General features: G+C 50.3%; 10 protein-coding genes across 10 annotated transcripts; 8 read left to right on the top strand and 2 right to left on the bottom strand.

The window, feature by feature from the left end:
* Window positions 1-227: 227 nt before the first annotated feature.
* On the top strand, window positions 228-788 carry ACET3X_003241 (uncharacterized protein; the record flags this gene model as incomplete). Its single annotated transcript, XM_069448495.1, has 2 exons — window positions 228-290; window positions 345-788. 2 exons carry the CDS (start codon window positions 228-230, stop codon window positions 786-788), a joined length of 507 nt encoding a protein of 168 aa, XP_069309788.1.
* Window positions 789-1,096: 308 nt separating this feature from the next.
* Window positions 1,097-1,942, bottom strand: ACET3X_003240 (uncharacterized protein; the record flags this gene model as incomplete). The annotated part of the gene is made up of 1 exon (XM_069448493.1): window positions 1,097-1,942. The coding sequence occupies one exon, from the start codon at window positions 1,940-1,942 to the stop codon at window positions 1,097-1,099; it is 846 nt and encodes a 281-aa protein (XP_069309787.1).
* Window positions 1,943-2,127: 185 nt separating this feature from the next.
* On the top strand, window positions 2,128-3,578 carry ACET3X_003239 (uncharacterized protein). Its single transcript, XM_069448492.1, has 2 exons — window positions 2,128-2,434; window positions 2,481-3,578. Exons 1-2 carry the CDS (start codon window positions 2,330-2,332, stop codon window positions 3,501-3,503), a joined length of 1,128 nt encoding a protein of 375 aa, XP_069309786.1. The 5' UTR covers window positions 2,128-2,329; the 3' UTR covers window positions 3,504-3,578.
* A 153-nt stretch (window positions 3,579-3,731) lies between these two features.
* On the top strand, window positions 3,732-4,692 carry ACET3X_003238 (uncharacterized protein). The gene is made up of 2 exons (XM_069448491.1): window positions 3,732-4,194; window positions 4,259-4,692. The coding sequence occupies exons 1-2, from the start codon at window positions 4,016-4,018 to the stop codon at window positions 4,572-4,574; spliced, it is 495 nt and encodes a 164-aa protein (XP_069309785.1). The 5' UTR covers window positions 3,732-4,015; the 3' UTR covers window positions 4,575-4,692.
* A 329-nt stretch (window positions 4,693-5,021) lies between these two features.
* ACET3X_003237 (uncharacterized protein) lies at window positions 5,022-6,368 on the top strand. The gene has a single exon (XM_069448490.1). It carries the CDS (start codon window positions 5,132-5,134, stop codon window positions 6,212-6,214), a length of 1,083 nt encoding a protein of 360 aa, XP_069309784.1. The 5' UTR covers window positions 5,022-5,131; the 3' UTR covers window positions 6,215-6,368.
* Window positions 6,369-6,883: 515 nt separating this feature from the next.
* On the bottom strand, window positions 6,884-8,166 carry ACET3X_003236 (uncharacterized protein; the record flags this gene model as incomplete). Its single annotated transcript, XM_069448489.1, has 2 exons — window positions 6,884-7,985; window positions 8,039-8,166. The coding sequence occupies 2 exons, from the start codon at window positions 8,164-8,166 to the stop codon at window positions 6,884-6,886; spliced, it is 1,230 nt and encodes a 409-aa protein (XP_069309783.1).
* Window positions 8,167-13,257: 5,091 nt separating this feature from the next.
* Window positions 13,258-14,473, top strand: ACET3X_003235 (uncharacterized protein; the record flags this gene model as incomplete). Its single annotated transcript, XM_069448488.1, has 2 exons — window positions 13,258-13,346; window positions 13,597-14,473. 2 exons carry the CDS (start codon window positions 13,258-13,260, stop codon window positions 14,471-14,473), a joined length of 966 nt encoding a protein of 321 aa, XP_069309782.1.
* A 3,383-nt stretch (window positions 14,474-17,856) lies between these two features.
* ACET3X_003234 (uncharacterized protein) lies at window positions 17,857-19,415 on the top strand (the record flags this gene model as incomplete). The annotated part of the gene is made up of 3 exons (XM_069448487.1): window positions 17,857-18,145; window positions 18,193-18,933; window positions 18,985-19,415. 3 exons carry the CDS (start codon window positions 17,857-17,859, stop codon window positions 19,413-19,415), a joined length of 1,461 nt encoding a protein of 486 aa, XP_069309781.1.
* Window positions 19,416-21,015: 1,600 nt separating this feature from the next.
* ACET3X_003233 (uncharacterized protein) lies at window positions 21,016-22,402 on the top strand (the record flags this gene model as incomplete). The annotated part of the gene is made up of 4 exons (XM_069448486.1): window positions 21,016-21,186; window positions 21,235-21,561; window positions 21,615-21,981; window positions 22,053-22,402. The coding sequence occupies 4 exons, from the start codon at window positions 21,016-21,018 to the stop codon at window positions 22,400-22,402; spliced, it is 1,215 nt and encodes a 404-aa protein (XP_069309780.1).
* A 458-nt stretch (window positions 22,403-22,860) lies between these two features.
* On the top strand, window positions 22,861-24,609 carry ACET3X_003232 (uncharacterized protein; the record flags this gene model as incomplete). The annotated part of the gene is made up of 1 exon (XM_069448485.1): window positions 22,861-24,609. One exon carries the CDS (start codon window positions 22,861-22,863, stop codon window positions 24,607-24,609), a length of 1,749 nt encoding a protein of 582 aa, XP_069309779.1.
* Window positions 24,610-24,656: the final 47 nt, after the last annotated feature.

Below are 24,656 nucleotides of genomic sequence, written 5' to 3'. Positions count from 1 at the left end.
GTAGGGAATGGCGGCGTGGTTTGTAGAGCTCAGAGTGTCTGGACAAACAAAAGTTCCAGCCGCGCGATGCTGTGCCAAGACCGACGCGTCTGGGGAGCTCCGAGCTCAACTTTCCACTTCCGAACCTTTACACTCACTCCACAACCACACTCGATATCTTCTAACCGCCCAAGGACACGGTCGCTACACACACATTCATCCGAAACTTGCATACATAACACGCCACCATGCCGGCGCTTCGGAGTACCATTGACCGCCTCGACAAGCCGAGTTCATATGCGACGGCAAAGGTACAGCAGACTACCACACACTAGACAAGCACCTGGATGCTGACTTTCTCCTAGAAGCGCAGACGCGATCGCAACACACGTGACGAAGACCGCGGCCGCTCACCGTCGCCCGAAGACAAGCTCAAGGACGCAACTACCCTCTACGTCGGCAACCTCTCCTTCTACACCACCGAAGAACAGATCCACGAGCTATTCAGCAAATGCGGCGAGATCAAGCGCTTGGTCATGGGCCTCGACCGCTTCCAGAAGACACCCTGCGGTTTCTGCTTCGTCGAGTACTACACACATCAGGATGCGCTGGATTGCATGAAGTACATTGGCGGCACCAAGCTTGACGAACGTGTCATCAGGACGGATTTGGACGAGGGTTTCGCCGAGGGCAGGCAGTACGGACGAGGAAAGAGCGGTGGTCAGGTGCGCGACGAGTACAGAGCCGAGTACGACCCCGGTCGGGGCGGCTATGGCAGGGCTGTGGACGAATATCACGAAGCGCAGTAGGCTCGCAGTCGAGATCCAACAGTCCGAGCGCTGCTGGCCCACTACTGAGCCGGAGAGATGATGGATGTCATTGTCCGGTAAATGGGGAAGCAGTCTTTATCAGCTCTCAAATACTGCACAGGAGGCGTCTGGCGTCTATTATTCGGCATTGCTCATTATTTCTTTAGTCATAAGCAAATGCTTACCGGGAGGAGAGATACCAGCTTAGATACCTTCCCAAGACTTACTTGCGTCTTCTAAACACCCCGTCCTATGTTTTACAAGAATTCGTGTCTGGACATGCGCCCTGGTTGGAGTGAAATCTAGCATCATCTCGTCCGATCCGCAAGTTCAAACTGCTGTCGCCTCTCCGCCGCTTTCATAACCTCGCCCAACCACCAGACATGTATCCGGGGGTCGTCGGTCAGCTCTGGGTGGAAACTGCAGCCAAACACGTTGCCCTGTCGTACCGCGATTATGTCCTCCGCACCTGCGTGGTTGTGTTCCTGGTTCGCCTGCAACGGCTCGACATTGGTCGACAGCGTGGCCATGACCTCAACCTCGCGACCCAGTTCCTTCCTCGCCAAGTCGTCCGCCGGTGTCTTACTCGGCGCAACAATTGTGTCGTCCCTCTCACTCTCCCCTTCTTGTATGCCTACCGCCTTCTTGCTGAGAAGTATCTTCTCTACGACTGGCGCGCGGATGAAGACGCATCGGTATGGGTCGTTCTTGCTTGTCTCCAAGAAAGGTAGTTGTAGGTTTGCCTGGAAGCTCTCCTGTTGTCGCCCGAAATGATTTCTGTTCACTCTTACATCCAGACCTCCAATCAAGTCCTGGCCTCCTTTCTTCGTTCTATTCGCACTCTCTGCGAGCAGGATGAGGCCGGCGCATGTACCCCACGTTGGCTTGCGTTGGACTTTGACAAAGTCGCGGAGGGGTTCGAGAAGGGCGCTACGTGCGGCGACAAGGGACATGGTTGTGCTTTCGCCACCAGGTATGATCAAGCCGTCGCATTGCGCGAGTTGAGCCGGTGTCCGGACCTCGATAAAGTGGAAGGTAGGTGACGAGGGGATCTTCGACGATGCCGCACGAAGGAGCTGGATGTGTTCGCTGAACGCGCCCTGGAGAGCGAGAACGCCGACCGTTATTTCCGTGTTACCCTCTTTGACCGTCATTATGAATCCCGAAAACACACCAAGAAACTCCGTTACAGTAAAGGAAATAAGGAATTGAAGTGTCAAGAAAATGTACAGTCATATCGCGGAAAGCGACGGCAAATGCTAAATCTTTATCGATAAGCTCCATCCCCCACTACAAGTGGTAACTTGCCACCTTTCGATCTGCTCTTCATCATCGACATCTCGGGTTCCCCACTGATGCCGTGAACGGCAATGACGTGTGGATATCCGCTTGTCACACATAACGCCAAGGGAAACCACAAACAAAGGGTTCCGCGGTGGATATAAGGCCACAGTCCGTGGGGTAGTCTAGTCTTACGCATCAGACTACTTTAGCCGACGGCGCAGCTCAGTTACAGTCTAAAGGGTTCAGGTGGAGGCGCCATGATCGACAAACAAGATGAAGGAACAGCAGGACACGGTCTCACGTGCTGGCTGCTGGATACACGATCGATATGGCCTGGAGAGAAGATTACAGATTCGGAATCCGTATGTCCATTCGACCACATTGTGTCAATCAACTGATGAACGTCAGGCCCGAGAAGCACTCTCGCTCGTTAGCCAGGAAGAACAAGACCTCATCAAACGCAAATACCACATAGCGGATGCGCGAATGAGCCTCGGATCTGCCCTCTTGAAACGTCTCTTCGTCCACAAAACTCTGAGTATCCCTTGGAAAGACATCCTCTTCGGTCGCAAACGCGATCCCAAACATGGAAAGCCAATTGCCCTACTAATACCGCCCCAACATGGTCCTGCGCCCGTAGAATTCAACATCAGTCACCAAGCCGGTCTCGTCGCCCTCGTAGGCTGCGCGACCCAGGAACTCGATGCCGAAGTCGGTGTAGACATTGTCTGCGTAAACGAGCGGAACGATTACCGCGTTGTCGACGAAGAAGGCTTCGACGGTTGGGTAGACATGTACGCTGAGATCTTCAGCACAGAAGAGTGTTTCGATATCAAGTACAACGTTGATCCGTTTCCTCTTCTCGATGGCACCATGGTCACACATGAGATCCTCGGACGACACGATCGCTGTTGTCGCCGAAACGAGCATCTGAGTGTTACGCTGCCGAACGGAGAGCAGAGGGAGCTTGATTCGGATCTACTCATCGATGCGAAACTAAGACGGTTCTACACGTTTTGGTGCTTCAAAGAGGCGTACATCAAGCTGGATGGCGAGGCTTTGCTCGCTCAGTGGATTCCACAGTTGGAGTTCAAACATGTCCGTGCGCCGAGGCCGGGAACTCCGGCGCGGTGTAGTACACATGGGACCTGGGGCGAGAGGTACAGCGACGCGGAGGTTTGGTTCTCGATGAAGGGAGAGGGAAAGGGACCTGCGGGTGTAAAGGGGCTGAAGAAAGGAGAGTCTAGGAGGTTGGAGGATACAAGGGTAGAGATTCAGGCTTTTGAGGAGGGTTTTATGATTGGCGTTGCGGCTAGGGAGAGGAGAGATGCTGTGGTTGATGGGAGCCGGAAGAAGTTGCCGGATGTGTTGACGCACTTTAGGGGGCTGCATTTGGAGGAGGATGTCATGAGTGTCGCGAGGAGCGCGTGATGACGACAATTCACCAGCTGCATTGCGCTGATATCCGCAAGCGATAGTCCATAACGAAGAGATGTCTCGGTTTTCAGTCCAAAAGTGAATGTGTGCTGACTGTTGTAAGAGGTTGGCTGTTCTGCTGGTGTACAAGGTGGCAGAAGCGCGCCGAGACAGGGTCGTGCGGCTGAGGAAGCTTATCGACCTCGAGAGGACCGAGCGAAAGGCGCGCCAATCCTCCTCCTTGCTCAATACTCACATACAACACGACCTGGAACAATCGCAACTCAGATGGATTCTACAGGTGCGTCGGACTACTTGAGACGTTTGAGCATTTTCTGTCAATGCTTAGCGTGAACATGCGCGTCATGGCTGCTTGACGATGGACGTATTTCATGGCTACGTCAACGTTTGATCCACAGCCATATACACCGCGCCTACGCCAATATCCGCTTTATTAACAACTACGTTTTCGCATTCACACAACCAATTCAACGATTTACTAAGGCAGCCACATCCAAGACGAAAAAATGTCTTCCAACTCGCTCAACTACCCGCTGCTCGCCATCCCGGCCTACTATGTCTTCTCTCTCGTCCCGCACATGTACGCTGGTAGCATCCTCTCCGCCAACGGCTACAAAGTCAACAATGCGAACCCCAAGGCTTCATTGTCACCAGATGCCGTAAAGGGCAAGGTCCCGGATGATGTGTAAGACTTCTCTGGGCTCGTCACCTCGAGGCCTCTTCCTAGGACGGCACTAACACACGTGCAGCTTCCAGAAGTACCAACGCGCCGAAAACGCCCAGTCCAACAACATGGAGCAACTGCCCATGTTCGCCGTCGCCGTCATCGCCAGCATCATCGCCGAGCGCACCACCGCAACAGGAATGGGACGAGAGGTCGTCTCAGGCGACGCAACAGGCTTGACAATGTTCGTGTCGGCTTGGTTTGTAGTCAGGGCGGCATACGCTGTTTCGTATGTACAAATTGCCGACCACTCGAAGGCCTTCATCAGGAGCAGCTTCTGGGCGACTGGTTTCGGGCTAGCTGCATACCAGATTTACAAGGCTGCTGCACTTCTCGGTTAAACGGAGAAGGATACGAGGTGCTGCGATGGCTGGAGGACACATCATGGTGACATTCAGAAGCTTAATAATGCGATACCAAATAACTAGACTATTCAAAGCATGCAATGAACACTTGCACAGTATGACAATATCATGTTTGGATTGGGAACCAGAAGGACAGGATTTGATGCATTTATGACTAACTTCAACGAAAAAGGCGCGGCACGGGAAGCCGTATAATTAATCTGTTATAGAAGCACCATGTACGTCACCGTACATGTGCGCACGCGAACAATTACTGGTTCAGGCAACGCGCAAAGTACTCAATTGACGATAGCGCAGCCATTGAACTCATGTTTTTCTTCAAGGTAGGCCCGACCTTGAATCGTAAGTGTGGGACCGTTATCTCGGGCGTTCACGTCGGCGGTATTCACGCGTCAGGGTTCACGCAGCTTTGCCCCGAACTATTTCTTGTGGGATCCCAGCATCCCCAAAGATTTGGTTCTGTATCCTCGCTCGTTCGCTTCTTGTCCTAGTCAATCCTATTCGAGTGCTCAAGAGCTAGTGATCGAAAGAAAATGTGGTCGACAGCCCCCTTCAAGACAGCCACATGGCTCGCATTCGCGACTTCGCTGAGCTCAGCTACACCGCAGTATGGCGCTCCTCGAAAGATCCAATTCAAGCACTGGCCTGAAGAAGCTGCGACAGCTCTGTCCAACATGATCACAAAGAACGCAAACCAGAGCAACTATGCCGTCTTCGACATGGACAACACCAGTTACCGCTACGATCTCGAGGAATCGCTCATTCCCTTCCTTGAGAACCGTGGGATCCTAACGCGCGACAACCTGGATCCCAGCCTCAAGTTGATCGACTTCAAGGATACGGCCAACTTCACCGAGTCGTTGTACAGCTATTACAACCGTCTATGTGAGATTGATGATTTCCTGTGCTATCCCTGGGCAGCGCAGGTCTGGTCCGGCTTCACGCTCCGCGAACTCAAGATCTATGTCGACGAGCTTATGGCGTACAACTCAACGATTCCGACAAAATACTGGGACGGCGATGAGGTGACATCCAGCAGCGTCAACCCGCCAAAGGTTTTCCGAGGCCAGGCCGAACTTTACAACGCTCTCATGGACAACGGCATCGCCGTCTATGTCATGAGCGCCGCCCACGAGGAGCTTGTACGCATGGTCGCCAGCGACCCCAAGTACGGATACAACGTCCCACCACAAAACGTCATCGGCGTCACCACCGTTCTGAAGAACGCTACCTCCGGTGCGCTCACAACCGCACGTAAGCAGATCACAGAAGGCACGTACAACGAGACCGCCAATCTCGACCTAGTCGTAACTCCGTACCTCTGGACCCCTGCGACATGGTTCGCCGGTAAATGGGCTGCTATCCTTACTTACATCGATCAATGGAAACGTCCTGTCTTGGTTGGCGGTGACACTCCTGGTAGCGATTCGTACATGCAATTCCACGGCGTAGATGTAGCGAAGGGAGGCGTGCACCTGTGGATCAACCGTCGCGACTCGTACCTGGAGCAATTACAAGAGGAGATTAGGAACAACACTCTGGCGCAGATTGCCAATGGTAGGGAGGTTACGGCAGACAAGAACTGGGTTGTTGTCCTTCCTGAGGAGATTCTGTAAACAGATAGGCTAGGTTTGTCAAGACGTAAAAGCGTATGATTTGATCCAAACGGCTGTGGAGATGTAAACATTCGGTGCGCAATGGCACGAAAACAATATATTAGCACAAGTGGGGCCTCAAGGGGACACAGTACGCTAGCTCACATAAGCACTCGGCTAAGCATTGTTCCATCTTTCGCCCGCCTTCAGTCTTCTGCCAGTAATACCAACGACGCGTCAAGCTCACCAAGCATCTTACCAATCATCTCATCAGGGATCTTACCATATGACACGCCTACAGTGATGTTCCCAGGCACGCGTAAAGCAAACCGTGCGCGGGACTAAGGTACGTAACGTCTACTTTGCCTTCCTATCCATCCCTACCAAATGATGATTCCAAACTATACTTGAACCGAGAATCCTCGCTACTCCTCTTTCTTGGTAAGCCGCGTGGTTTGCATTTGCTAGCCCGGGTGCGCTGGGTTGAGGCAGGTTGGAGATTCGATGCGCGAGTGAAAGAGAGCACTGATGGAACACGAAAATCGCGCGACCATAGCTGTCTCAAGGTATCATCAGTACTAACATCGCTCAGGTCGCTCTAGTTTGCAAATTTCCATTATGAACTCAATCTAGTGGTATCTAAAACGCCGACCCAATGCAATTCGAATGCCATCGATGGAACCTGTCTCATCATGCTTCTCTTTCTATCAAAACCACATCGGCATCTGGTTTACTCTCCTCATCTACCCGCACCTCTGTTGGTTGATCTTCCTGCACTGGCTCTTCGATGATCTTCTTTGGTTCTTTATACCATAATTCTTGCTGGTCTGCTAAAATGCTCCTCTGAAGCGCTTCGCTCAATATTTGCATCACACTGGCTGCACTTCCATCCTTGACTCGATTCTTCCCCGTGGTGTAGTGCCTAACGAAATTTCCGTTGCAATCAGAGATATCTTGATTGCGGTTACCGGGTTGATGTAGCATATCCTCGCGGAAGTTTGGCCATCCTACTGCATCGTCGCAGGGTATGCTAACGATTGTTTCAGGCGTATTGTTGAAATCGTAACGAATGTATTCTGAGAACGCGCGCTGTTCGTGACTCCATTCGTACTTCCATCTAGCGCAGCCTTTGTAGCGTGTCTCGGTCGTGCAGTCCCGCCACGCCTCGAGCAAATCCAGCGTCTCGGAAGAATTCTGCGCGATAACCAGGCCGGTATTGAGAACAAGCAACCCCTTGCTATCTTGGCTGATGGAGCCTTCGCTGCGAATTTCCTCGGTATCCCATGGAAGAGCCATCGACGTGTGCTTTTTGATACCCCAGCGGTTGAACATCCATTCGAACGGAACGTCGAAATGTGGAATTGTAGCGTCGGCATCCATTACAATGACGAATTGATAATCGGGTATCAGTTCGCGGAGAACATGAGGTAAGATCCAGGTGTTGTGGTGATCCTTCATGTCGCGCGCCTGGTAGAACTTGTAGTCATATCCATGGACCATGGCATACAGGTAGTGATTTATGATGGCGTTGGACACCAAACCACCCCCTGCCGTCTTGAGACTCTCCCAGTCTAGGCGCTCTGGATTGAGGATTTCATTCTCACCAGTCGGCACACGCGTGTCGATATCCACAATCAAGATTTTGTTGCCGAGAGGTTTTGTCCAGACTGTCTCATTTCCAGCTGCGTAGTATGTGCCTGACGGATCGATGTATGCGGATGCACTCGGATCGTGTTTCATCGGGGCAAATAATGTGTGGACCGTGTCTCGAAGGGTCGGTTTCGACGATGGTCTACACTGGGTGTTGGTGAACAGGTACCGTACAAGGATCCTAGGTTGACTTACTCATGTGGCGGCTTTGTGAGTCTTTGAACCACCAGTGTGCTTTCGTCGCGGAACACATAGAACGACAGTGTCACCACTACCAGGAATATGGCAATGGCCACGACGTAGGAACGTTGCGCGGCGAGCATCTTTTCGCGAGGGTTTGTTGCTGAAGCGACAGTGATAGCGACCAAGGCTATTGAAGAAGGAGAGGTTAGAGGGATGGAACGGCAGCAGAACAATAACGTTTGTATAGGGAGAGATGCAATTCTTCAATGAATCATGTCGATGCGCCGAGGATTAGAGCAGCGCGCGTCTCTGACCTCAAACCCTGTTGCCCAGCTGAAGGGTGCATGACCGATCCATGGGGTGTAGGGTAGACTAGTTAAGCCGTCGTTTGCAGAAGATCTGGCTGACAGCATAGGCCACAAGTCCGTTGCTTTTGATATCCTGTGTGGCTGGTCTAGGTGCGGCTACGCGTCACATACGACCTGCTCTTACGACAGCAAAACTTACTCATCTCGACAGACGATGCATACCGGTCACTCTCATGTTGCGAATTTTCGATCTATGTTAGACACCCACTCCATGTATAAAAGGCCGATTGCAAGGACATTGGCATGCACATCGGCCGATCTTTAGCCACGCGCAGGTACGCGTAACGACACTGTCATTGCTACGGTAGTTGCTAAAGTTTGGTCTAAAACGGAAGCTGCTAGTGCCGTCGATAACCTTCTATGGCACCCTCAACAAAGAACGTGGCTGACTGTAGTTAGATGGAAACTCGGTACACCTCGACGCCTTCTAGCAACCACGATGATGCTTTTTCGAACATGAAACGACACCTTGTCATCGCGACCTCGTCGCACGTCCGACATGTGAAAGAAACGACAAGCATGGTTGAGATGGCGTATCAGCCATCAACGTGGCGGTATGTTCGATGAAGAACGCTTGTTTCGGTGCGCAGCGGAGATGAAGCCGCACCACAGAAGCGAAGAGCCGCCGATCAGCCTATCCGCACGCTCCCGCCACGCAACCCTCTTTCCTATCAGATTGTGAGGCAATTATCGCATCTACAGATCGCACGCCGCCTCTGATAAAGGAGCCGTGTGCCAAAACCTTGTTCTTCCAGCATCAACCTTGCGGGAAATATTACGTCTAGAAGCAGAGGTGGCGCCTCCTTTCCTGAAGTGGCGCATGATGGCAGAATGGGGGTAGTTTGGCTCGGTGCTATAGCACTTTTCGACACGTACATACCAAACAAATCGCACTCAGGGACTCACAAGACGTAAGCACTAAATGTGCAACAGCCAAATCTCTTTGTAAGTACAGTCATCTTGCAAGGTGCCTCCACGATGATCGCAATCATGTAGATTGCCATACTTCCGCAACAATCACGTTTCTGAGCCCTCATTGCCCGCTCCCCGTTCTTCTAACTCTATCCTATCGCTGCAGAAATGGACCAAAGATTCAAGAGAGCATGTTGACAGTCTCGCCTTTCACTCAATGTTCCATCAGAAGTCGCTCTCTGTCTCGTTGTCCCTGATATCCTCATCTTGGCGAATGATTACTTCACGCTTGTGTGCCAAGCACAGATCTTGAAAAAGAACGTCTGCATGTGCTCCCTCGATCTTCCGCAATAGCTGCCCAGACTCTGGTCGTTCTTCTGGAGACATCGCTAGCCCTGCCATCATGCAGTCACTCAAGGCATCGGAGTATTTCGGACTGGGTCTACACTGACGAATCTCCAGCGCCCGATTGTCGCATCCAAATTGTTCGTCGGCCAAAATTGGGATTGGAGCGCTGGGATCGATGTTGATCGGTATCGGTCTGCGCGGCGTTTTGCTGGACCAGTAGTTCTTCTTGAGATTCTTCGGCCAGGAATCCAAATACGGTGCCTTTTCATTTTGCAGAAACCATTTCTTCTCAATGATTCCAGGATCGACGAGCGGTCCAAAGTTATGAGCGAATTCGTGGATAATGGTTGCGACACCCCACACGTCGCTTGCTGGGCTCAGTCGCTTGTTCTCCCAAGTTACCTCCGGCGGCCAGTATTGAGTTGTGCCGATATGCCTTCGGGGATTAGGATCTTTTGGGTCGTAGTAACCGGCCATCCCGAAGTCGCCTAGAACATCGATGTACCAAAGTCAGCGCATGTCTTCACTTGAAGATCGTATATGGAAGCTTTTACCTAGCTTCACTTCAATACTTGACCAGTCATCCTTGGAGCCCAAGGTCTTTACGAGTACATTCTCTAACTTGACGTCTCGATGCACGATTGGCCTCCACTTATCACGACCTCTCTGATGCTGATCATCAGTTCCTTCATGAAGAAACGCGATAGCGCTCGTCAACTGGCTGTACAATGACCACATGAACGCTTCCGAAAAAACCAGGCGACCATTTTCGGTGGCAAGCGATCGCACTGTGAAAAGATCGCCTTGTGGGCAGTACTCAAGTAATATCGATGCATCGTCCGCACGTGGCTGTCTCGTGCAGTATCCGAGGTAGCCCACGATGGATTTGTGAAATGGTAAGTGCTGACGGATTTGGACCTCGTTGGGATAAGAATTATTACATCGGATGACCTTTACCGCAATTATGGTCCTCGACGACGTGTGAGTCCACTGTTCAACATACCCTTCTGAGCCTTTTTGGAGGCGTCGGTCGAACTTGTGATTTTTTGGAAAGCCGACCGCGGGATCATTCTTGGGGGTCGAATTTACCTGTAGGCTTCTGAATGGGTTGAAGCGGAATGGTAATGTAGTCATCGCAGTTCTCCCTGAAAGCGGAACACTCGGTCCAGTCGAACGCTTAGTGGAACTTTGCGACCTGTGGCGTGAAAAGAGGCCCATGGTTTGTCTATCTCCTGCGACAGTGAGGGGGTTGAGGTTGAGGTCCAAGAAGCGGGCGGGCAACATGCATTGTTTCTTAAATGAGTGGGAGATCGGGTTTACCGAACTTGGGTATAACTTCATATGAGCAAAAGGCAGTGAATTGAGGCCAGAGTGTGACTGGGAACTTTCCGTATTACCTTTTGTGGAACAATCACGTTCACACACCAGGCTAGAGCACGACTGCTGATTTGTCTGCTCTTGAAAGTTTTGCTTATTGGGTATCCATGTGCCAATTCGCTCATTCAGTAGTGATGTCGTCAACTTCGTGAGCTCAACTCGAGGTTACCATCATTGCTAACCCAAGATGCGAAACATTGTGTTTATTCGCCCAGTAGCTAGGTCAGCTTTCATGGTATCGAAATCAATGACTGTAAGCGGACCCAGCCGACAATGAAACTTAAGTGTAGCTGTGCTAGTGCAGGGACCCACCTGAATAGGTATTCTTTGTGATCTGTATATAGCATGGGGGGTAAAATGAATTGATCGAGGATAATAACAAGCTTCCTCGCGGGTGCATCCTAAGCCTAAGACAGGAGTTAAGGCACAGAGACACGGCTCGCTGAGCTAACCACGCGTCTTTAGCCGTCTCGATTATGTAATCAACACTCAAACATCCCCACTCGCACTCGTTCCCGAGCCGCATGTTCCGATCCTCATTACGCGCAGCCAGCCAATCCGCATCCATTCATCCATCCACTCACAGATACGTCCACTTCAGCTCGCGTAAATGCCTAGACTCGGCTCGAAGAAGAGTCGCTCGGGATGCACACAGTGTAAGGCGAGACGCGTGAAGGTAGCTTCCCTTGACCTTTGCCACGTCATCGCAGACTGACACAGATATAGTGTGATGAGAATAAGCCATGCGGCGCGTGTACTAGATATCGAGTCGAGTGCAGTCTTCTAGCAAGTGCAAGCCAAAGTCCAAGTCGTTCAGACACCACTTCTCCACGTAACACTCAAGCGCATGTAGCCGATGATCCGCCTCGAACCAACGCGTCGACATCCCCAAATGGAAGTGCTACAAGTCCACCAGGCTCCGGTGCAGTGCAAGAAGAATGTGTATTCTCAGTGCCCGGGAGTATATCCACGGCAGAATGGATGCAAGATCTGGAGTTGACGCACCATTACACTGCGCATGCGTACCAAACTTTGCCTGGCACTGAACACGTCAAACAGATCTGGGGCTTCGCTGTACCACAAGAAGCATTCAAGTATCCTTTTCTTTTGCACAGCATACTGGCCTTTTCTGCGAATCATCTTGCGTACATCAATCCTTCTAGGGCGGCACACTTTCGCATTGCTGCCTCTGCACATCAAAGTGCAGCATTGACAGGCCTTAACCACGCTGTTGCAAACATCGGAAATCTAAACTGTCATGCCATTTTCGCCGCAGCTTCAATGACTGTCATCAATGCATTTGCCGACGCACGAGCGTACAACTTGGACGTTCTGGTTGAAACCTTCCAATTAGTACGCGGAATGGAATATGTACTAAACAATGTCACCGACATGTTGAAAAAGGGCCCCTTCGCAGCCATTGTCCTGCCTGTCGAAGATACGCCCAAGCCGCCGTCCCTGTTGTCTGCTTTTCTCGTGGAAATTCAAGCGATGAGTAGTCCCACTACCGCGGAACCATCACCAGAAGATCTTGCTGTTGCCAGAGCAGCTGAGATACTTCGGAATGGTCTTCAATATGCGATGAATTCCTCCACTCATCCAGCTTTGCGGGCGACAATGATATGGCCGATCAGCATCACACTAGAATTTATCGACGCGCTCAAGTCAAGAACACACCCAGGGGTCAGGGCCCTCTTGAAGCACTATTGCAAGCTTCTGGAGTATGCAAGTCTAGACTTCTGGTTCTACACCGGATGGAGGGGAATCTCGCAACACTTATGATGTCACATACATAACCGCCTTTCTCATGCATTCTAAACACACGAAGTGAGGTCGCTGGTAAGTTGGAAAACGCGCCTGGTTCGGTATCTACCGACTCTGACATCGATAGGAAATTTGGAGTCAACATTGTGGCGTAATACTGCTCACATCAGACAAGCAAATCCACAACAGCCCAGCATAGAGCACCTCACTTTCTACTGTAAGGCCTTGTTAATACAATGCCTTGAACTGTTCACCATGAAGATCAGTACGACTCAGTTACTAGCGCGGTTGCACTGTGCTCCAATATTGGCGCATATGTTATCAGTAGGCTTACATTGTGGTTGCTCCTCGACCCTGGAGCTCTGTAAGAATTTCACAATACCTCGCCCAAGTAGCAAGCCTGGTCAGACCTCCGGTGGAATAGAAGCACAAACGTATTATATACATACAGGTACTTGCCTGATGGAGACAAAACTTCTGACTTACTCGCCCCAAAGAGACAACCACAACTTCTTCGACACCCGGGAAGTTCTAGACCTCGGAATTCACCCGTAAATCTACCGAACCATAACCACCGATCTAAGCAGAGCCATAAACATGTCAAACCCGTGCTTTTTCGAAACTCTCGGCCTCGCACCGACAGCGAGCAACAGAGGCTGCAATTGAGAAAAGGTACAAGGTCCTTGCTCTGATCCATCATCCAGACAAGTTTGATCCAGAACACAAAAAAGATGCTACCCACCGTTTCTGCGAAATCCAGCATGCGTATGAATATTGCTTATCTCACCTTGACCCCAATAGGTACGATCTGGACGATGACTGGGACGGCGAGCTTCCCACTGGCATCTTCAACGCCAATAGCGCATGGTGGAATGAAATTAAAGGCAACGAACCTGTTCCAGTTCTGGAATGGGCTGCAGCCTGCGGGACAGCGTTCAGATTTGCTTCCGTACAACTCGACGAGCTGGAGCGACAGACACTTGACAGCAATTACCATGCGGCGTACGAACGATTCGAAAACTGGCGCCAAAGGCACATTGATCAACCAAAAGAAGAGGAGCGTAAACAGCAGGAGATCAACGAGATTCCTGCGCATCGTCAGCCTCACGCTCGACGAGCGCTCGCCGAAAAGCGTGCTGAACCAGACTATTGTTGGGACAAAAACTACCAGGAAGACCATGAGGAGGATTTGTACTTCGATACTTGGGACGCTATCAAGGATGAGGGAGCTCTGCCGCCGACTGGGACGTGGCGCGATCGTCACAACTCATCTGTCGTTGGCAAAAAGACTACTCCTCACCGCCAACTTGCTTTGTTCCGAAAACAGGCTGCAGCACTCGAGCGACGAAGTCCGATGCTCGTTTTCAAAGAGCGAAGTCCAAAGGACGAGATACTCCGTTCTAAAAGGGGCAACGGAACAGAGGCCAGACTTATCGCGGCCGTGAAGCGTGACGAGCAGATCAAGAACGACGCGGTGATGAAGAAAAAGGCTGCTGCATTTACGAAGGGGTTCAAAGGCATTGATCCCTCTGCTGAGCTAATTCCCGCTACGAACAAGAAGACCACAGAGACGGATAGCCAGGATCTCGATGACATAGCTAGACATGAGTTGAGGCCAAGTCCGTATACGTATGAGAATGGGGCAACATGGCCTTTTTCGCCGTCTTCGCCAAGTTGAACAGATCGGCGAATGAGGGTGGCTATTGCGACACTCTTATCATGGCTGTAATTTAACATACTTCGCCTTATCATAGCTTTCGTCAAAGACGTAGATGCACTCACAAAGTTTGCATCCACCAATCGAACTCTGAAATGTATATTTTGCTATCAATATCCAATATACCCCATTATTGTCTATTTCTATGAGCATGCCAGGTCTTTCTTCCCATAAACACGATTCCAATCACACGCAACCTGTCGTATGGTTTGCCCCGATACTGTCGATCATGTTGCTATTCCCCATGCTTCTGTCCTCAGGTCAAACTCAGAAATCTCCGAAACCGTCTCAGCAGCCTTTTGTCCATAACACTGTCCCACAATCCATAGAGAGGTATCAATACCCGAGGTGACTCCTCCTGCTGTTATGATGCGTACACCAGCATCTGTAGTCCCAGCATCCGACCATCGTTGCCTGACGACCGTGACTTTAGAATCCCCGCCTGCTGCCTCATCGGCAAGCTTCTCTTGCCAGTCGAGACATGTGTGGTGTGTCGTGATGGTGCGACCAGTAAGCACCCCGGAAGCTGCGAGGATGAGACCTCCAGTGCACACTGATTGCAGAAATCTCTTTCCTGTTTCTTCTCTTGGCTTCAGAGTCACAAACTTTCGGATCAGTTCATCCAGATCTTTCCCTTCTTGGCTATTGATGAAACTTTTGATGGTATCATCGTGAGCACCTGGAATGACAAGAATGTCATAGTCTTCGATACGAGTGGAGGTTTCCGCGAAAGTAGCGTTGGGCATGTAAACCATGGCGCTAGAAGCAGACGTGATGGGGCTTGTGTGGGCGAAAGAAGTCACCACGAAGGGAGCGGGCTTGCTTCTATCCATATCATGGTAATGGCAATAAATCTCAGCCGGTCCCGAGAAATCTAGGACGTCGGCATTGTTGTAAATGTAGATTGCGACTTTGAATTGCGACATGGTTGTTCTCGGGAGGAAATCCAAACGTGATTAGATGAGGAAAGCTGAAGTGAATTGATCGTGTTCCTGTGTGTTGAAGACAGGCGTAGTTATATTAAATTTCTCATGGTACAGTTGGAACGGAACGGATGTAAGTTGTTGTCCGGAGTCCGCGATTACGTAACGCGATGACCAGCAAACTCCTCGATCTATAGCACCGGAATGTTTGCTTTTATTACATCAACCCGAGGTCTTTTGGTTCAAAAGCACATTCGGAATTTCTCCATAAGGTTAGATAACGTTTGTCAGCCTATTGTACGCATGTCGATCACGGATGCAACCGACATGTCTGTCGCATGAGTACGGTAATGTGTATGACTGCATGACATGATTAACTCGCTGTAAGCAATCATCTCGGAGAAATTACACCGTATATTGTGACCACTTAATGAGAGACTGTGTCACTCACAAAAATGAATGCGCCAACAATGTACCAAGAATACTACATCGTATGTCCCAAGCCCAATACTGAAACATGCGCAGACTGTTCTAACATACCTTACTGCTCTCAGTTCTTTCGCAAGAAACGTGTAGAAAACCATACCGCTTTGCAGCGCTTTGTTAGACAATTACACAAGCTTTCGACAATCTCCGTCTCACTACTGCTGTATCTTTTTTCCGGCGGACGGAACAGAGCCGCGCTTTATCTTGTTGAGGTATCACATGCTGCCTGGCCAGCTAGAAATTGATCGCGAGCATTTAAGAATTAACTTGATTGGCGTGCCTTCTAGCGGCGACGCCGATTTTGAATGTTTTTGTGAGGGCACCCGACAACTGCTTAACCGAATCTTTGTGCACCATGACAGTAATTCTCTTGGTACCAAACAGCCCTTACACTCAATGTGTGATAGCGCTGTTAGATGAGAATGCCAGTGAGTACTGGAAAAGGCCACTGTTAGCTCATTCTTGGAAACATCGCGTCGATGATGACCTAGGAGTTTGGATTGCTGAGGATCTGCCCAGGCGGGATAGACCGTTGATTCCGATGAATCCGGATACTACGTCTTCGGCATTTGTACTATCGTTATTGAATTGTTGTCAAGTACTGTCTGGTGAAGGCGTGTGGAAATCATGTAAAGAAAACGGTTCCCAGTGTTTTATCCAGTGGGTGTCTTGTGCAAGACTAAGATATTTGTCCCTAGTACCTAGACGTCGAAGCCGGCGATAAAATCAACTCTGCGCACGTACACAGGGCTACGAGAGGGCGTTTCGTAGTGGTGAACATTGTGTATGTATCGCCACACTCTTGCATCAGCCGTGCCTCTGAATTATAATGTCTTGGCACCGAATAGATAGCGGATTCAGGAAGCGGATCACGATATTCCGGCATTTTTTATCGTTCCAGATGTTCGGGAACCAGTGAGATCGATCGTTAGGTCGTGAGAGCTATTCAATGAAGAGCTTCTGAACTTAAGTTGCCTGGTTGATCTGCATGGGTATGCAGTTACAGGCTGTCATGGTCCAGCATCCGAGCAGACGGAACACCTGCCATATAGCTCTTGTAAGGCAAAGAGCAACCCGTGTGAAGGTTTCTGATACATTCGTATGTATGGGATCGACCTGTCTCGCTCCTGGATGGTTCTTACTGCTTTAGTGGTGCACCGACTCAGTCGACTGTACTCCTCATTCATCCCGCATTTGAATGTTCTTGGGCCGATGATTGCCTCCTGTCCTTATCATCAATTTGATCTTAGCATACGCGATGGCAGCAAGCGCCCAGACGCTGAGTCTTGCCAGCCAAGCTTCGATGGATTCACGACGAAGCACCCAGGAATCATCGTCCTCCACACCAACGTGGGCTACATTACCCCACATCATTCCGTTACCTAAATCAGTCCAATAAAATGTGCACATCTCCATCAAGGTGATGATCCCAGGACTTGGCACGATGAGCCGGTCAACCGACCCATGTTCGGCCAAGGCCCGACGAGACGGAACTCGGATCGTGACTCTGCTTGTAACCTTCCAGATCGTGCAACAACTGCCAACGCCGCCAACTACTCCAAGGCTTGAGCTTTGATGTTTGAATTCTCTGGAGAGGTAAGCACGGGCTGTCTTCGGGCGTGCCATCCTGACCTAGACTCACATATGGCGAATCAGCGTTCATGGACAGGAGTGGCTTGTCCTCATGATAGGCTGCAAGAGGCGGTAGCGGGAACCGCGCAAGAGTACGGTCGCTTTCCGAAGCATTGGTAACAGAATCGTTATCTCTTGGTTGCCACACAGGATGATGCGCAAATACCAAGGGGCGGGGTTGAATGTATAAGATGCCCTTACTGCGCGCAATGGAGTAAGTCGACTGTTCGATAACTGCTCTACCGTCGATCTGGAATTCGAGGAAGCCTCCCATCCTTGTCGCTTTCTGAACACCTGCCAACCATGGGCGAAGTCGAAGGGATCAAACACGGTGAAGCTGTTCGCACCTCGAGCCCGAACAGCTCTCCTTCAGAAGATATCATGCCACGACCGACTGTTGCTGAAGACGAGAAGAAAACATTCATCCAGAGAGTTCTTACGCCGGGTTCGGTATGGCAAATCATCTTCGCCGCCATTTTGGCTATTGCCATCGGTCTAGCCGTTACTACCACCGTAGACGAGGTGCCAGACGCAGCCATCACCCTCCTTTCGATCCCGGGTAACCTCTGGTTACGTGCTCTAAGGGCAGTTGGTATGTTGTAATAGAGCTTTTCTAGATGCCTTGGCTAATGAGCTCAGTCCTTCCTATGATCGTCACTGCCATGATTCTGGCTATTCAGCGTCTGCGCAACATGACGCAAGGAGGTGGTGCAGCTGGTAAACTCGCTCGCTGGACGATTGGTTACTATGTCCTTACTACCATCATCGCTGTCGCCCACTCCGCCCTCTTGGTCGGTCTGGTTTGGAGCAAATTGATGACTCCAGTCTCAGGCAGTGCTTTGGATCTTGACGAGGAAAACCAGGAACTTGTAGACGAGAGAAAAGAAACTGTTATCCACGATGTCGTCGAGGACATGTTCTTCTCTTTGGTCCCACAAAACATCGTCAATGCGCTGGCTACCGATGCCCTTCTCTCGGTGTTAGTCATGGCAGTCGTCCTGGGCTATGTCATCAAACCAGGAGGCGCGATCCACCGAGCAGTCGAAGAAGTCGAAGCTATTGTTCTCAAGATCATCACGGTTTTGATCTACCTTGCGCCGATTGGAGTGTTTTTTCTGATCATGCCGAACCTCTTCCGCCTCGACATTGCTGAGATCGGCGCGAATCTGGGCATCCTCATCGGAGGAACACTAGTCGGCATGTTTATCCATCTGTTTATAATAATCCCTATCATCTTTTTCGCATTTACCAGGAGCAACCCGTATACGTTCTGGATGAAGATGAGTCCTGCTTGGATCACTGCTTGGGGTACCGCATCAAGCGCCGCTACCTTGCCAGTCACCCTACGCTGTGTGTTGAAACAGGGAATACCTATCACAGGTCAGTTCACAAGATTGGATCTATGTTGCCGAGTTTACTGACACTTGGTAGTAACGAAGTTCGCCGTGCCTCTCGGTTGCTTGATCAACATGGACGGCACTGCAATCTACTTCCCAATTGTCGTTGTGTTCCTGGCTGCCACTCAAGGGATAACACTGAACGCAGCTGATTACATCATTATCATCTTACTCTCGACTCTCGCGTCGATCGGAACGACGCCTATTCCAAGTTCGAGTCTGGTCCTGGTGGTAATGATTGCTTCCAGTGTTGACATCCCTATCACTGGAATGTATGCCGTTGTTATCGCCATCGATTGGTTCCTTGATCGCTTCCGGACAGCAGTGAACGTCAGTTGCGATACTTTCGCAGCCAAAGTCGTTACGCAGATAACGAAAATCAAGGACGAAGAAGGACAGTCGTATGATGAGGTTGAGAACGTCGATCCTAATTCGCTCGGACGGACAGACGAGTCCAAAGTCTAGATGTTCTCTCTCAGGCTCAGCGGTATAGCTTTGTGTTTCCTGAAGTGTACCACAGGGATCGACTTCACCAACGACTTTGTAATGCCACAATCTTTCGTTCATGATTCATCGTTTCCTCCTTTAGGTAATTCAGGAATGCTCTCGTTGTGCAAGGCAACCATGATCGCGTCGTTCGTTGCCGACTTGTATCTTGCGTGAGACAACCGTGTCGCCGAGCCAGTGTGTTGAGTAAGAATTATATCAGTGCGCTACACGATCGATAGGCAAGCCAAAGCCGAATTGTGCGATGCAGACGATCCGAAGATTATGGGAAGACAACGCAAGACCCAAAGGCGAAGAGAATGTAACGTACAGGCAAGGTGTGCTATCGCTGCTCATGTACGCGTGGGAGGAGGATGACAAGCGTGAACGACAATGCGTCGACGGCCAGACTGACGGAGATACTTTCCCCACCTTTTCCCGCGTCTCCGGTCTTGGCTGACCAGCCACCCCTCTACACTCCTTTTTGCACCACGAAACCAAGACACGGTCAGGCAACGAACGCGACGCAACGCAATCCTCATGCTCACTCAAAACGAGTTCGGAGCATGAGCGAAGCCATTCGCTAGGAACGTTAGCGCAGGCGGCGGCGTTTGATGATGATGTCATCTCGGTCCAGAAAGCCTCTATCGAGATGATTTGACCCTTTTCCTATTCACCCTTTCGTTGTCGTGTCTTGTTTCAAGCGGCTTACATGGAGCAGAGCGGTAACACAAAATCACACGACGTACCTTGCCACACAAGGAGTTCCATTACTAGGCACAACAGAATGCATTACTGAATCTCGCGATGCAGCATCCTGGCTGCAGATCGGCGTCGCATGCTGCTTGCCTACCAAGGTATAGTTTCGTTTCATGCTTCCGATTCTCCGTCTTGTGCAATATACTTCGAAGTTCAAGGAAACTCAGTTTGGTTTGCACATCAAAATCCCGCCGCTGCATGCATACATGTCGACTCATAAAGAGCGCTACTACATCGTCCATCAAAGCCTTGATCCTATAGGTAACTGGAGGCATCAAGATTAATGAAAAACGCCACAGAAGGCAAAGCTCGATACAATTCCTTACTCCAGAAATCACGAACACGACAAGGCTATTCCCGATCCAAGATACGAACGCACCGGCAAGAGAACCTCCGCCTTCAAAACTGACTAGGTCATGGTTAGCTTTCATTATACCTAGACCATGCTCTGGCACGTGGAGTGCGGGTCAAGATGTACACATTACATTGCGCAGTAGCTGCGGGCCCGTTGTTCCAGGTAGTAGGTTCCCCATAGCTTTTGTATGTCTTTCCCGGGTTTAAGTGTTCTGGAAGAGCTGGTTCACGTTACGGAAGCTTGACCTAGCTCGTTTGCACCAATCAACATGCGGATCGGACACTTGGCGACTCCGGTCACAATATACCGCGGGGAAGACTAACTGTAGATGCAAGATGATCTCGCGAGACGGCTCTCCGTGTCAGAAATAGTATAGCGCGAAAATGCTCAGGAACCGAAAACGTACATATGTTTGCAATGCGCGTGTACAATATAGTACTATACGCAAGCAACAGTTCACCCAAGATGCTCTACAGTCTTGCCTCGCTCCTACTACTGACTACTAGCACTTCGGCTGCAGTAGTCAGCAGAAAAGTACCTGCTGGCTTCGTTACAACGAAAGGCAATGTCTTCAAGCTAGACGGGAAAGACTTCTATTTCGCTGGCAGTAATGCCTATTACTTTCCCTTCAACGATGTCAGTGTACATCACCTCGAATCTGCTACGCCTACTGATACTCGACAGCTTCAATCGGATGTAGAAGCTGGCCTCGGTGCAGCCAAGAAGGCAGGCTTGAATGTGTTCAGGACATGGGGTTTCAACGACCGAAACAGGACAACTCTTGCAAATGGACTACCCCAATACGGTGGTGAGGGTGCCGGTCCCAGTCCAAACGTCTTGCAATGGTGGAACAATGGCACACAAGAGATCAACCTAGAGCCGTTCGACAAAGTCATCAAGGCCGCGGATAAGACGGGGATGAAGCTTATCGTTGCTTTGACCAACAACTGGGCCGACTATGGTGGCATGGATGTATACACGACCAATCTCGGTTACAAGTACCATGATGATGTAAGTCATAAAGGCTTGACCAGTTGATCATGCACTGACATACCCTCTGCTAGTTCTACCATGTTCCAGCCATAAAAAAGGCGTACAAGAAGTACGTCAAGGCAATCGTCAAACGTTACGCAAAGTCCTCGGCTATCATGGCATGGGAATTGGCGAACGAACCCAGATGCGGTGCCGATGGCGTGCGCAACCTACCCCGTAGCGAGAACTGCACTCCCGAGATAATCACGGAATGGATCGACGAGATGAGCGCATATATCAAGTCCCTCGACAAAGATCATCTCGTTACATGGGGTGGTGAGGGAGGTTTCAACAGACCTAGCGACGACGGGTTCTACAACGGATTTGATGGTGGAGACTATGACAAAGAATTGGCGCTCAAGAACGTCGATTTTGGCACCTTCCACACTTACCCCGACTGTACGTATATCCCTCTGCAAAGACGCGACACTTCTTCATGTTGAGCACCCACTGACTAATATCAAACACAGGGTGGTCAAGGAGCGTAGAGTGGGCTAACCAGTGGGTCATCGATCATGCTTCAGCCTCTCGTGCAATCGGAAAGCCAGTGGTACACGAAGAGTACGGTTGGTTGACCGACGATAAAAGACAAGAATACCTGGGCAAGACCTCGAACGTCACTAGGCTCGAAGCCATTGGACTATGGCAAGCTACCAGTCTGAAGGAGAAGATGCCAGACATGTACTGGCAATTCGGATATTCAGGCTACTCGTACGGAAAGAACCACGACGATGGATTCACGATTTATCTGGAAGATGCCGAGGCTCAACAACTCGTTTACGAGCATGCGAAGAAGGTCAATGCTCTGAATAAGAAGTGAGACATTCACTTGTCTGGTTTGTCTTGCAAAATTTTTGGACCAAACATTCACTGTCATATATACGCCTTCACTTCTTTCCTCTGAAAAAAAAGCATCGTATTGTTTGGCACTTATTCTGACGTGCAAGACCGCTTTGTCTATGCTGAATCGGTTTGCAACACAGTTTTGACCCAGTATATAACCGAGTTCTTTCACCTCAGCTCTACGTCACTTTCTCTTATGGTTGACATTGTAAAGAAATTTGGAGCGCAACACCAGACATTCACCTTTGACTGGATCAAGGTGCGCTCAACGCGCCTACTTTCACCTTTTCTTTTATTTCACCAATTCTGGCTAGACCTATTTGCTTTTTTCTTCTTCTAGAGACTAATCCAAATTTTACTCCAGGTCGGATCAATCGTTCACGGAAGCCCCGATAAAGCAACAGTTTCGTCGCCTAACCACTGAATTGCGCGATCATGTGCGGCTTCACTATAGTCCGTCACACGGAGTGCGGCCACGAGCATGTTTCCACTACCGCAGAGCATATACGACTGTGCGGCTGGGCAACAGACAGAAATCTCCAACAAGGCATTGATTGTGCTCCAGCACCATGCAGGATCTCGAACGATACTGACACGCGTATTGTGGCAACATGTAACCTTTTCAACTACTGCGAAGACTGCAGCGCCGAGCTCGAGATTGAACCACGAGGCGAAGACCAGGGTGTCCTCCAAAAGTACGCACACGTCAAGAAAGATGACATAGGTGTGTATGGTCAAGAGGAATATCAAGCGTTGAAAGATCTCCGCGACTATCTAAGAGAAAGAGAGAGGCGAGGGCTCAAGCTGCAGGAGGAATTCGATGCGTATGTTGATACCCAGCCGGGTGGTGTGCCGCATCCGCAACTACGAGACTTCTTTGCTCAACTACAGCCAGCCGGGTACCATGGGCTTTACTTGAACAAGCTCCGGGCGTGTGTCGACTGGTTATCTGCACTAGAGCAGTTGATGGTGCAAAGAGCGCCGAACAAGCTCTTCTCAGATACAGTGCTCTGGGTGTTTAGCCAAGCTGAAAATGTTTCACTGGTACTAGACCGCATGGGCGGTGTACTCTATTGTCTTCGTCACTTTGAGCCTTCCAGGCCAAAGCAAACTTCTGGTCAAGCCGATCAGTCATCTGGGAAGATTGACATCGCTATCAACGGCAGTGAGACGCAAATGGATTACTTGGTCTATCTGTTGATACTACAGCATCGTGGTTGTGGTCTAGGATTGACGAATCCAGACTTTCCACACTTCTTCAACCCCGATTTCCGTCCGTCCTTCAACACGCGCTTGACATTCCGCGTTCGCGAAGCTCCGAGGCAGATCCGGATTGACAAGCCTATCCTAAGAAGCGTGCAAAAGCACAAGCGGTACGAAGCCGGTACAATGAACTTGCGAAACTTGCGATATGAACTCTACAAGGGCTTACTAGAAGAAGAGCCGGCTTCCAATTGTGAGGTGGAACATATCAAGATCCCGGATAATACTGAGCGTATCGACGTTGAAGACGGGCATGGAAACAAGCTTGTTTGGAATGCAGACGGCACGCCGAAGCTTATATTTGCGGGGTCTACGCCAGAACCTTCTAAGCCGGTTGGACAGACCCAAGCTGAGGAGCAACCCAAGACGCAACAAAGTGGATATGGCTTTGAATACTCCGACTCTGACTCCGATACTGGACCTGAAGACCACAGAGCATTAGAAGAACCTGAACTGTCAATAGCAGGCGGAATCCTGGATGTGAGAGCGGACAAGACTGAGCAGCTAGAAGATGGATCCGCGGAGGACAGTGATGACTCTCCGGCACTGCAAGGAGAACGTAACATGCCTTCCCCGCCGCAACGTGCACGAGCACCTCTCGCGTTTGTCGATCCGAACCGGAAAATCAAGGCCCCACGTACGCGGCGACCAAAGGGAGATAGGACATCGCCTTCGGCCACTCTGCAAGATCCTTCTGTGGTAACAGAAGACCACGTCAAGCAAGACAAGCCATCCAACAGAAAGGACAGCGGTACCAAGCGAAAGCATGAAGGCGCACAGAACTCCAATGGTCGGACTGGTGGTTTCGATTTTATAGAAGCATCATCTAGGTCAGCTTCCGCGTCGTCTATTCGCAGTCTTTCGGGTTCAGCCTCGCCAGAGCTTCTGTCGTTGTCACCACCGCCTGAATCTACTAGATAGTGTTTCTGCCTTTTTTCCGTCTTGTTTTTGTAGAGTATTAGATAATT

The sequence above is a fragment of the Alternaria dauci genome, chromosome 2 (genome assembly GCF_042100115.1).
Source record: "Alternaria dauci strain A2016 chromosome 2, whole genome shotgun sequence".
Classification (NCBI taxonomy): Eukaryota; Fungi; Ascomycota; class Dothideomycetes; order Pleosporales; family Pleosporaceae; genus Alternaria; species Alternaria dauci.
Note: the sequence above shows the minus strand (reverse complement) of the source record. Positions and strands in the feature narration are given on the sequence as shown.

Excerpts from the sequence above, each read along its gene's own strand:
- ACET3X_003237 (XM_069448490.1), top strand. The coding sequence starts at position 5,132 with ATGTGGTCGACAGCCCCCTTCAAGACAGCCACATGGCTCGCATTCGCG.
- ACET3X_003238 (XM_069448491.1), top strand. The coding sequence starts at position 4,016 with ATGTCTTCCAACTCGCTCAACTACCCGCTGCTCGCCATCCCGGCCTAC. Across the intron at positions 4,195-4,258 it reads GGCAAGGTCCCGGATGATGT|CTTCCAGAAGTACCAACGCG; the intron begins GTAAGACTTCTC and ends ACACACGTGCAG.
- ACET3X_003239 (XM_069448492.1), top strand. The coding sequence starts at position 2,330 with ATGATCGACAAACAAGATGAAGGAACAGCAGGACACGGTCTCACGTGC. Across the intron at positions 2,435-2,480 it reads AGATTACAGATTCGGAATCC|GCCCGAGAAGCACTCTCGCT; the intron begins GTATGTCCATTC and ends GATGAACGTCAG.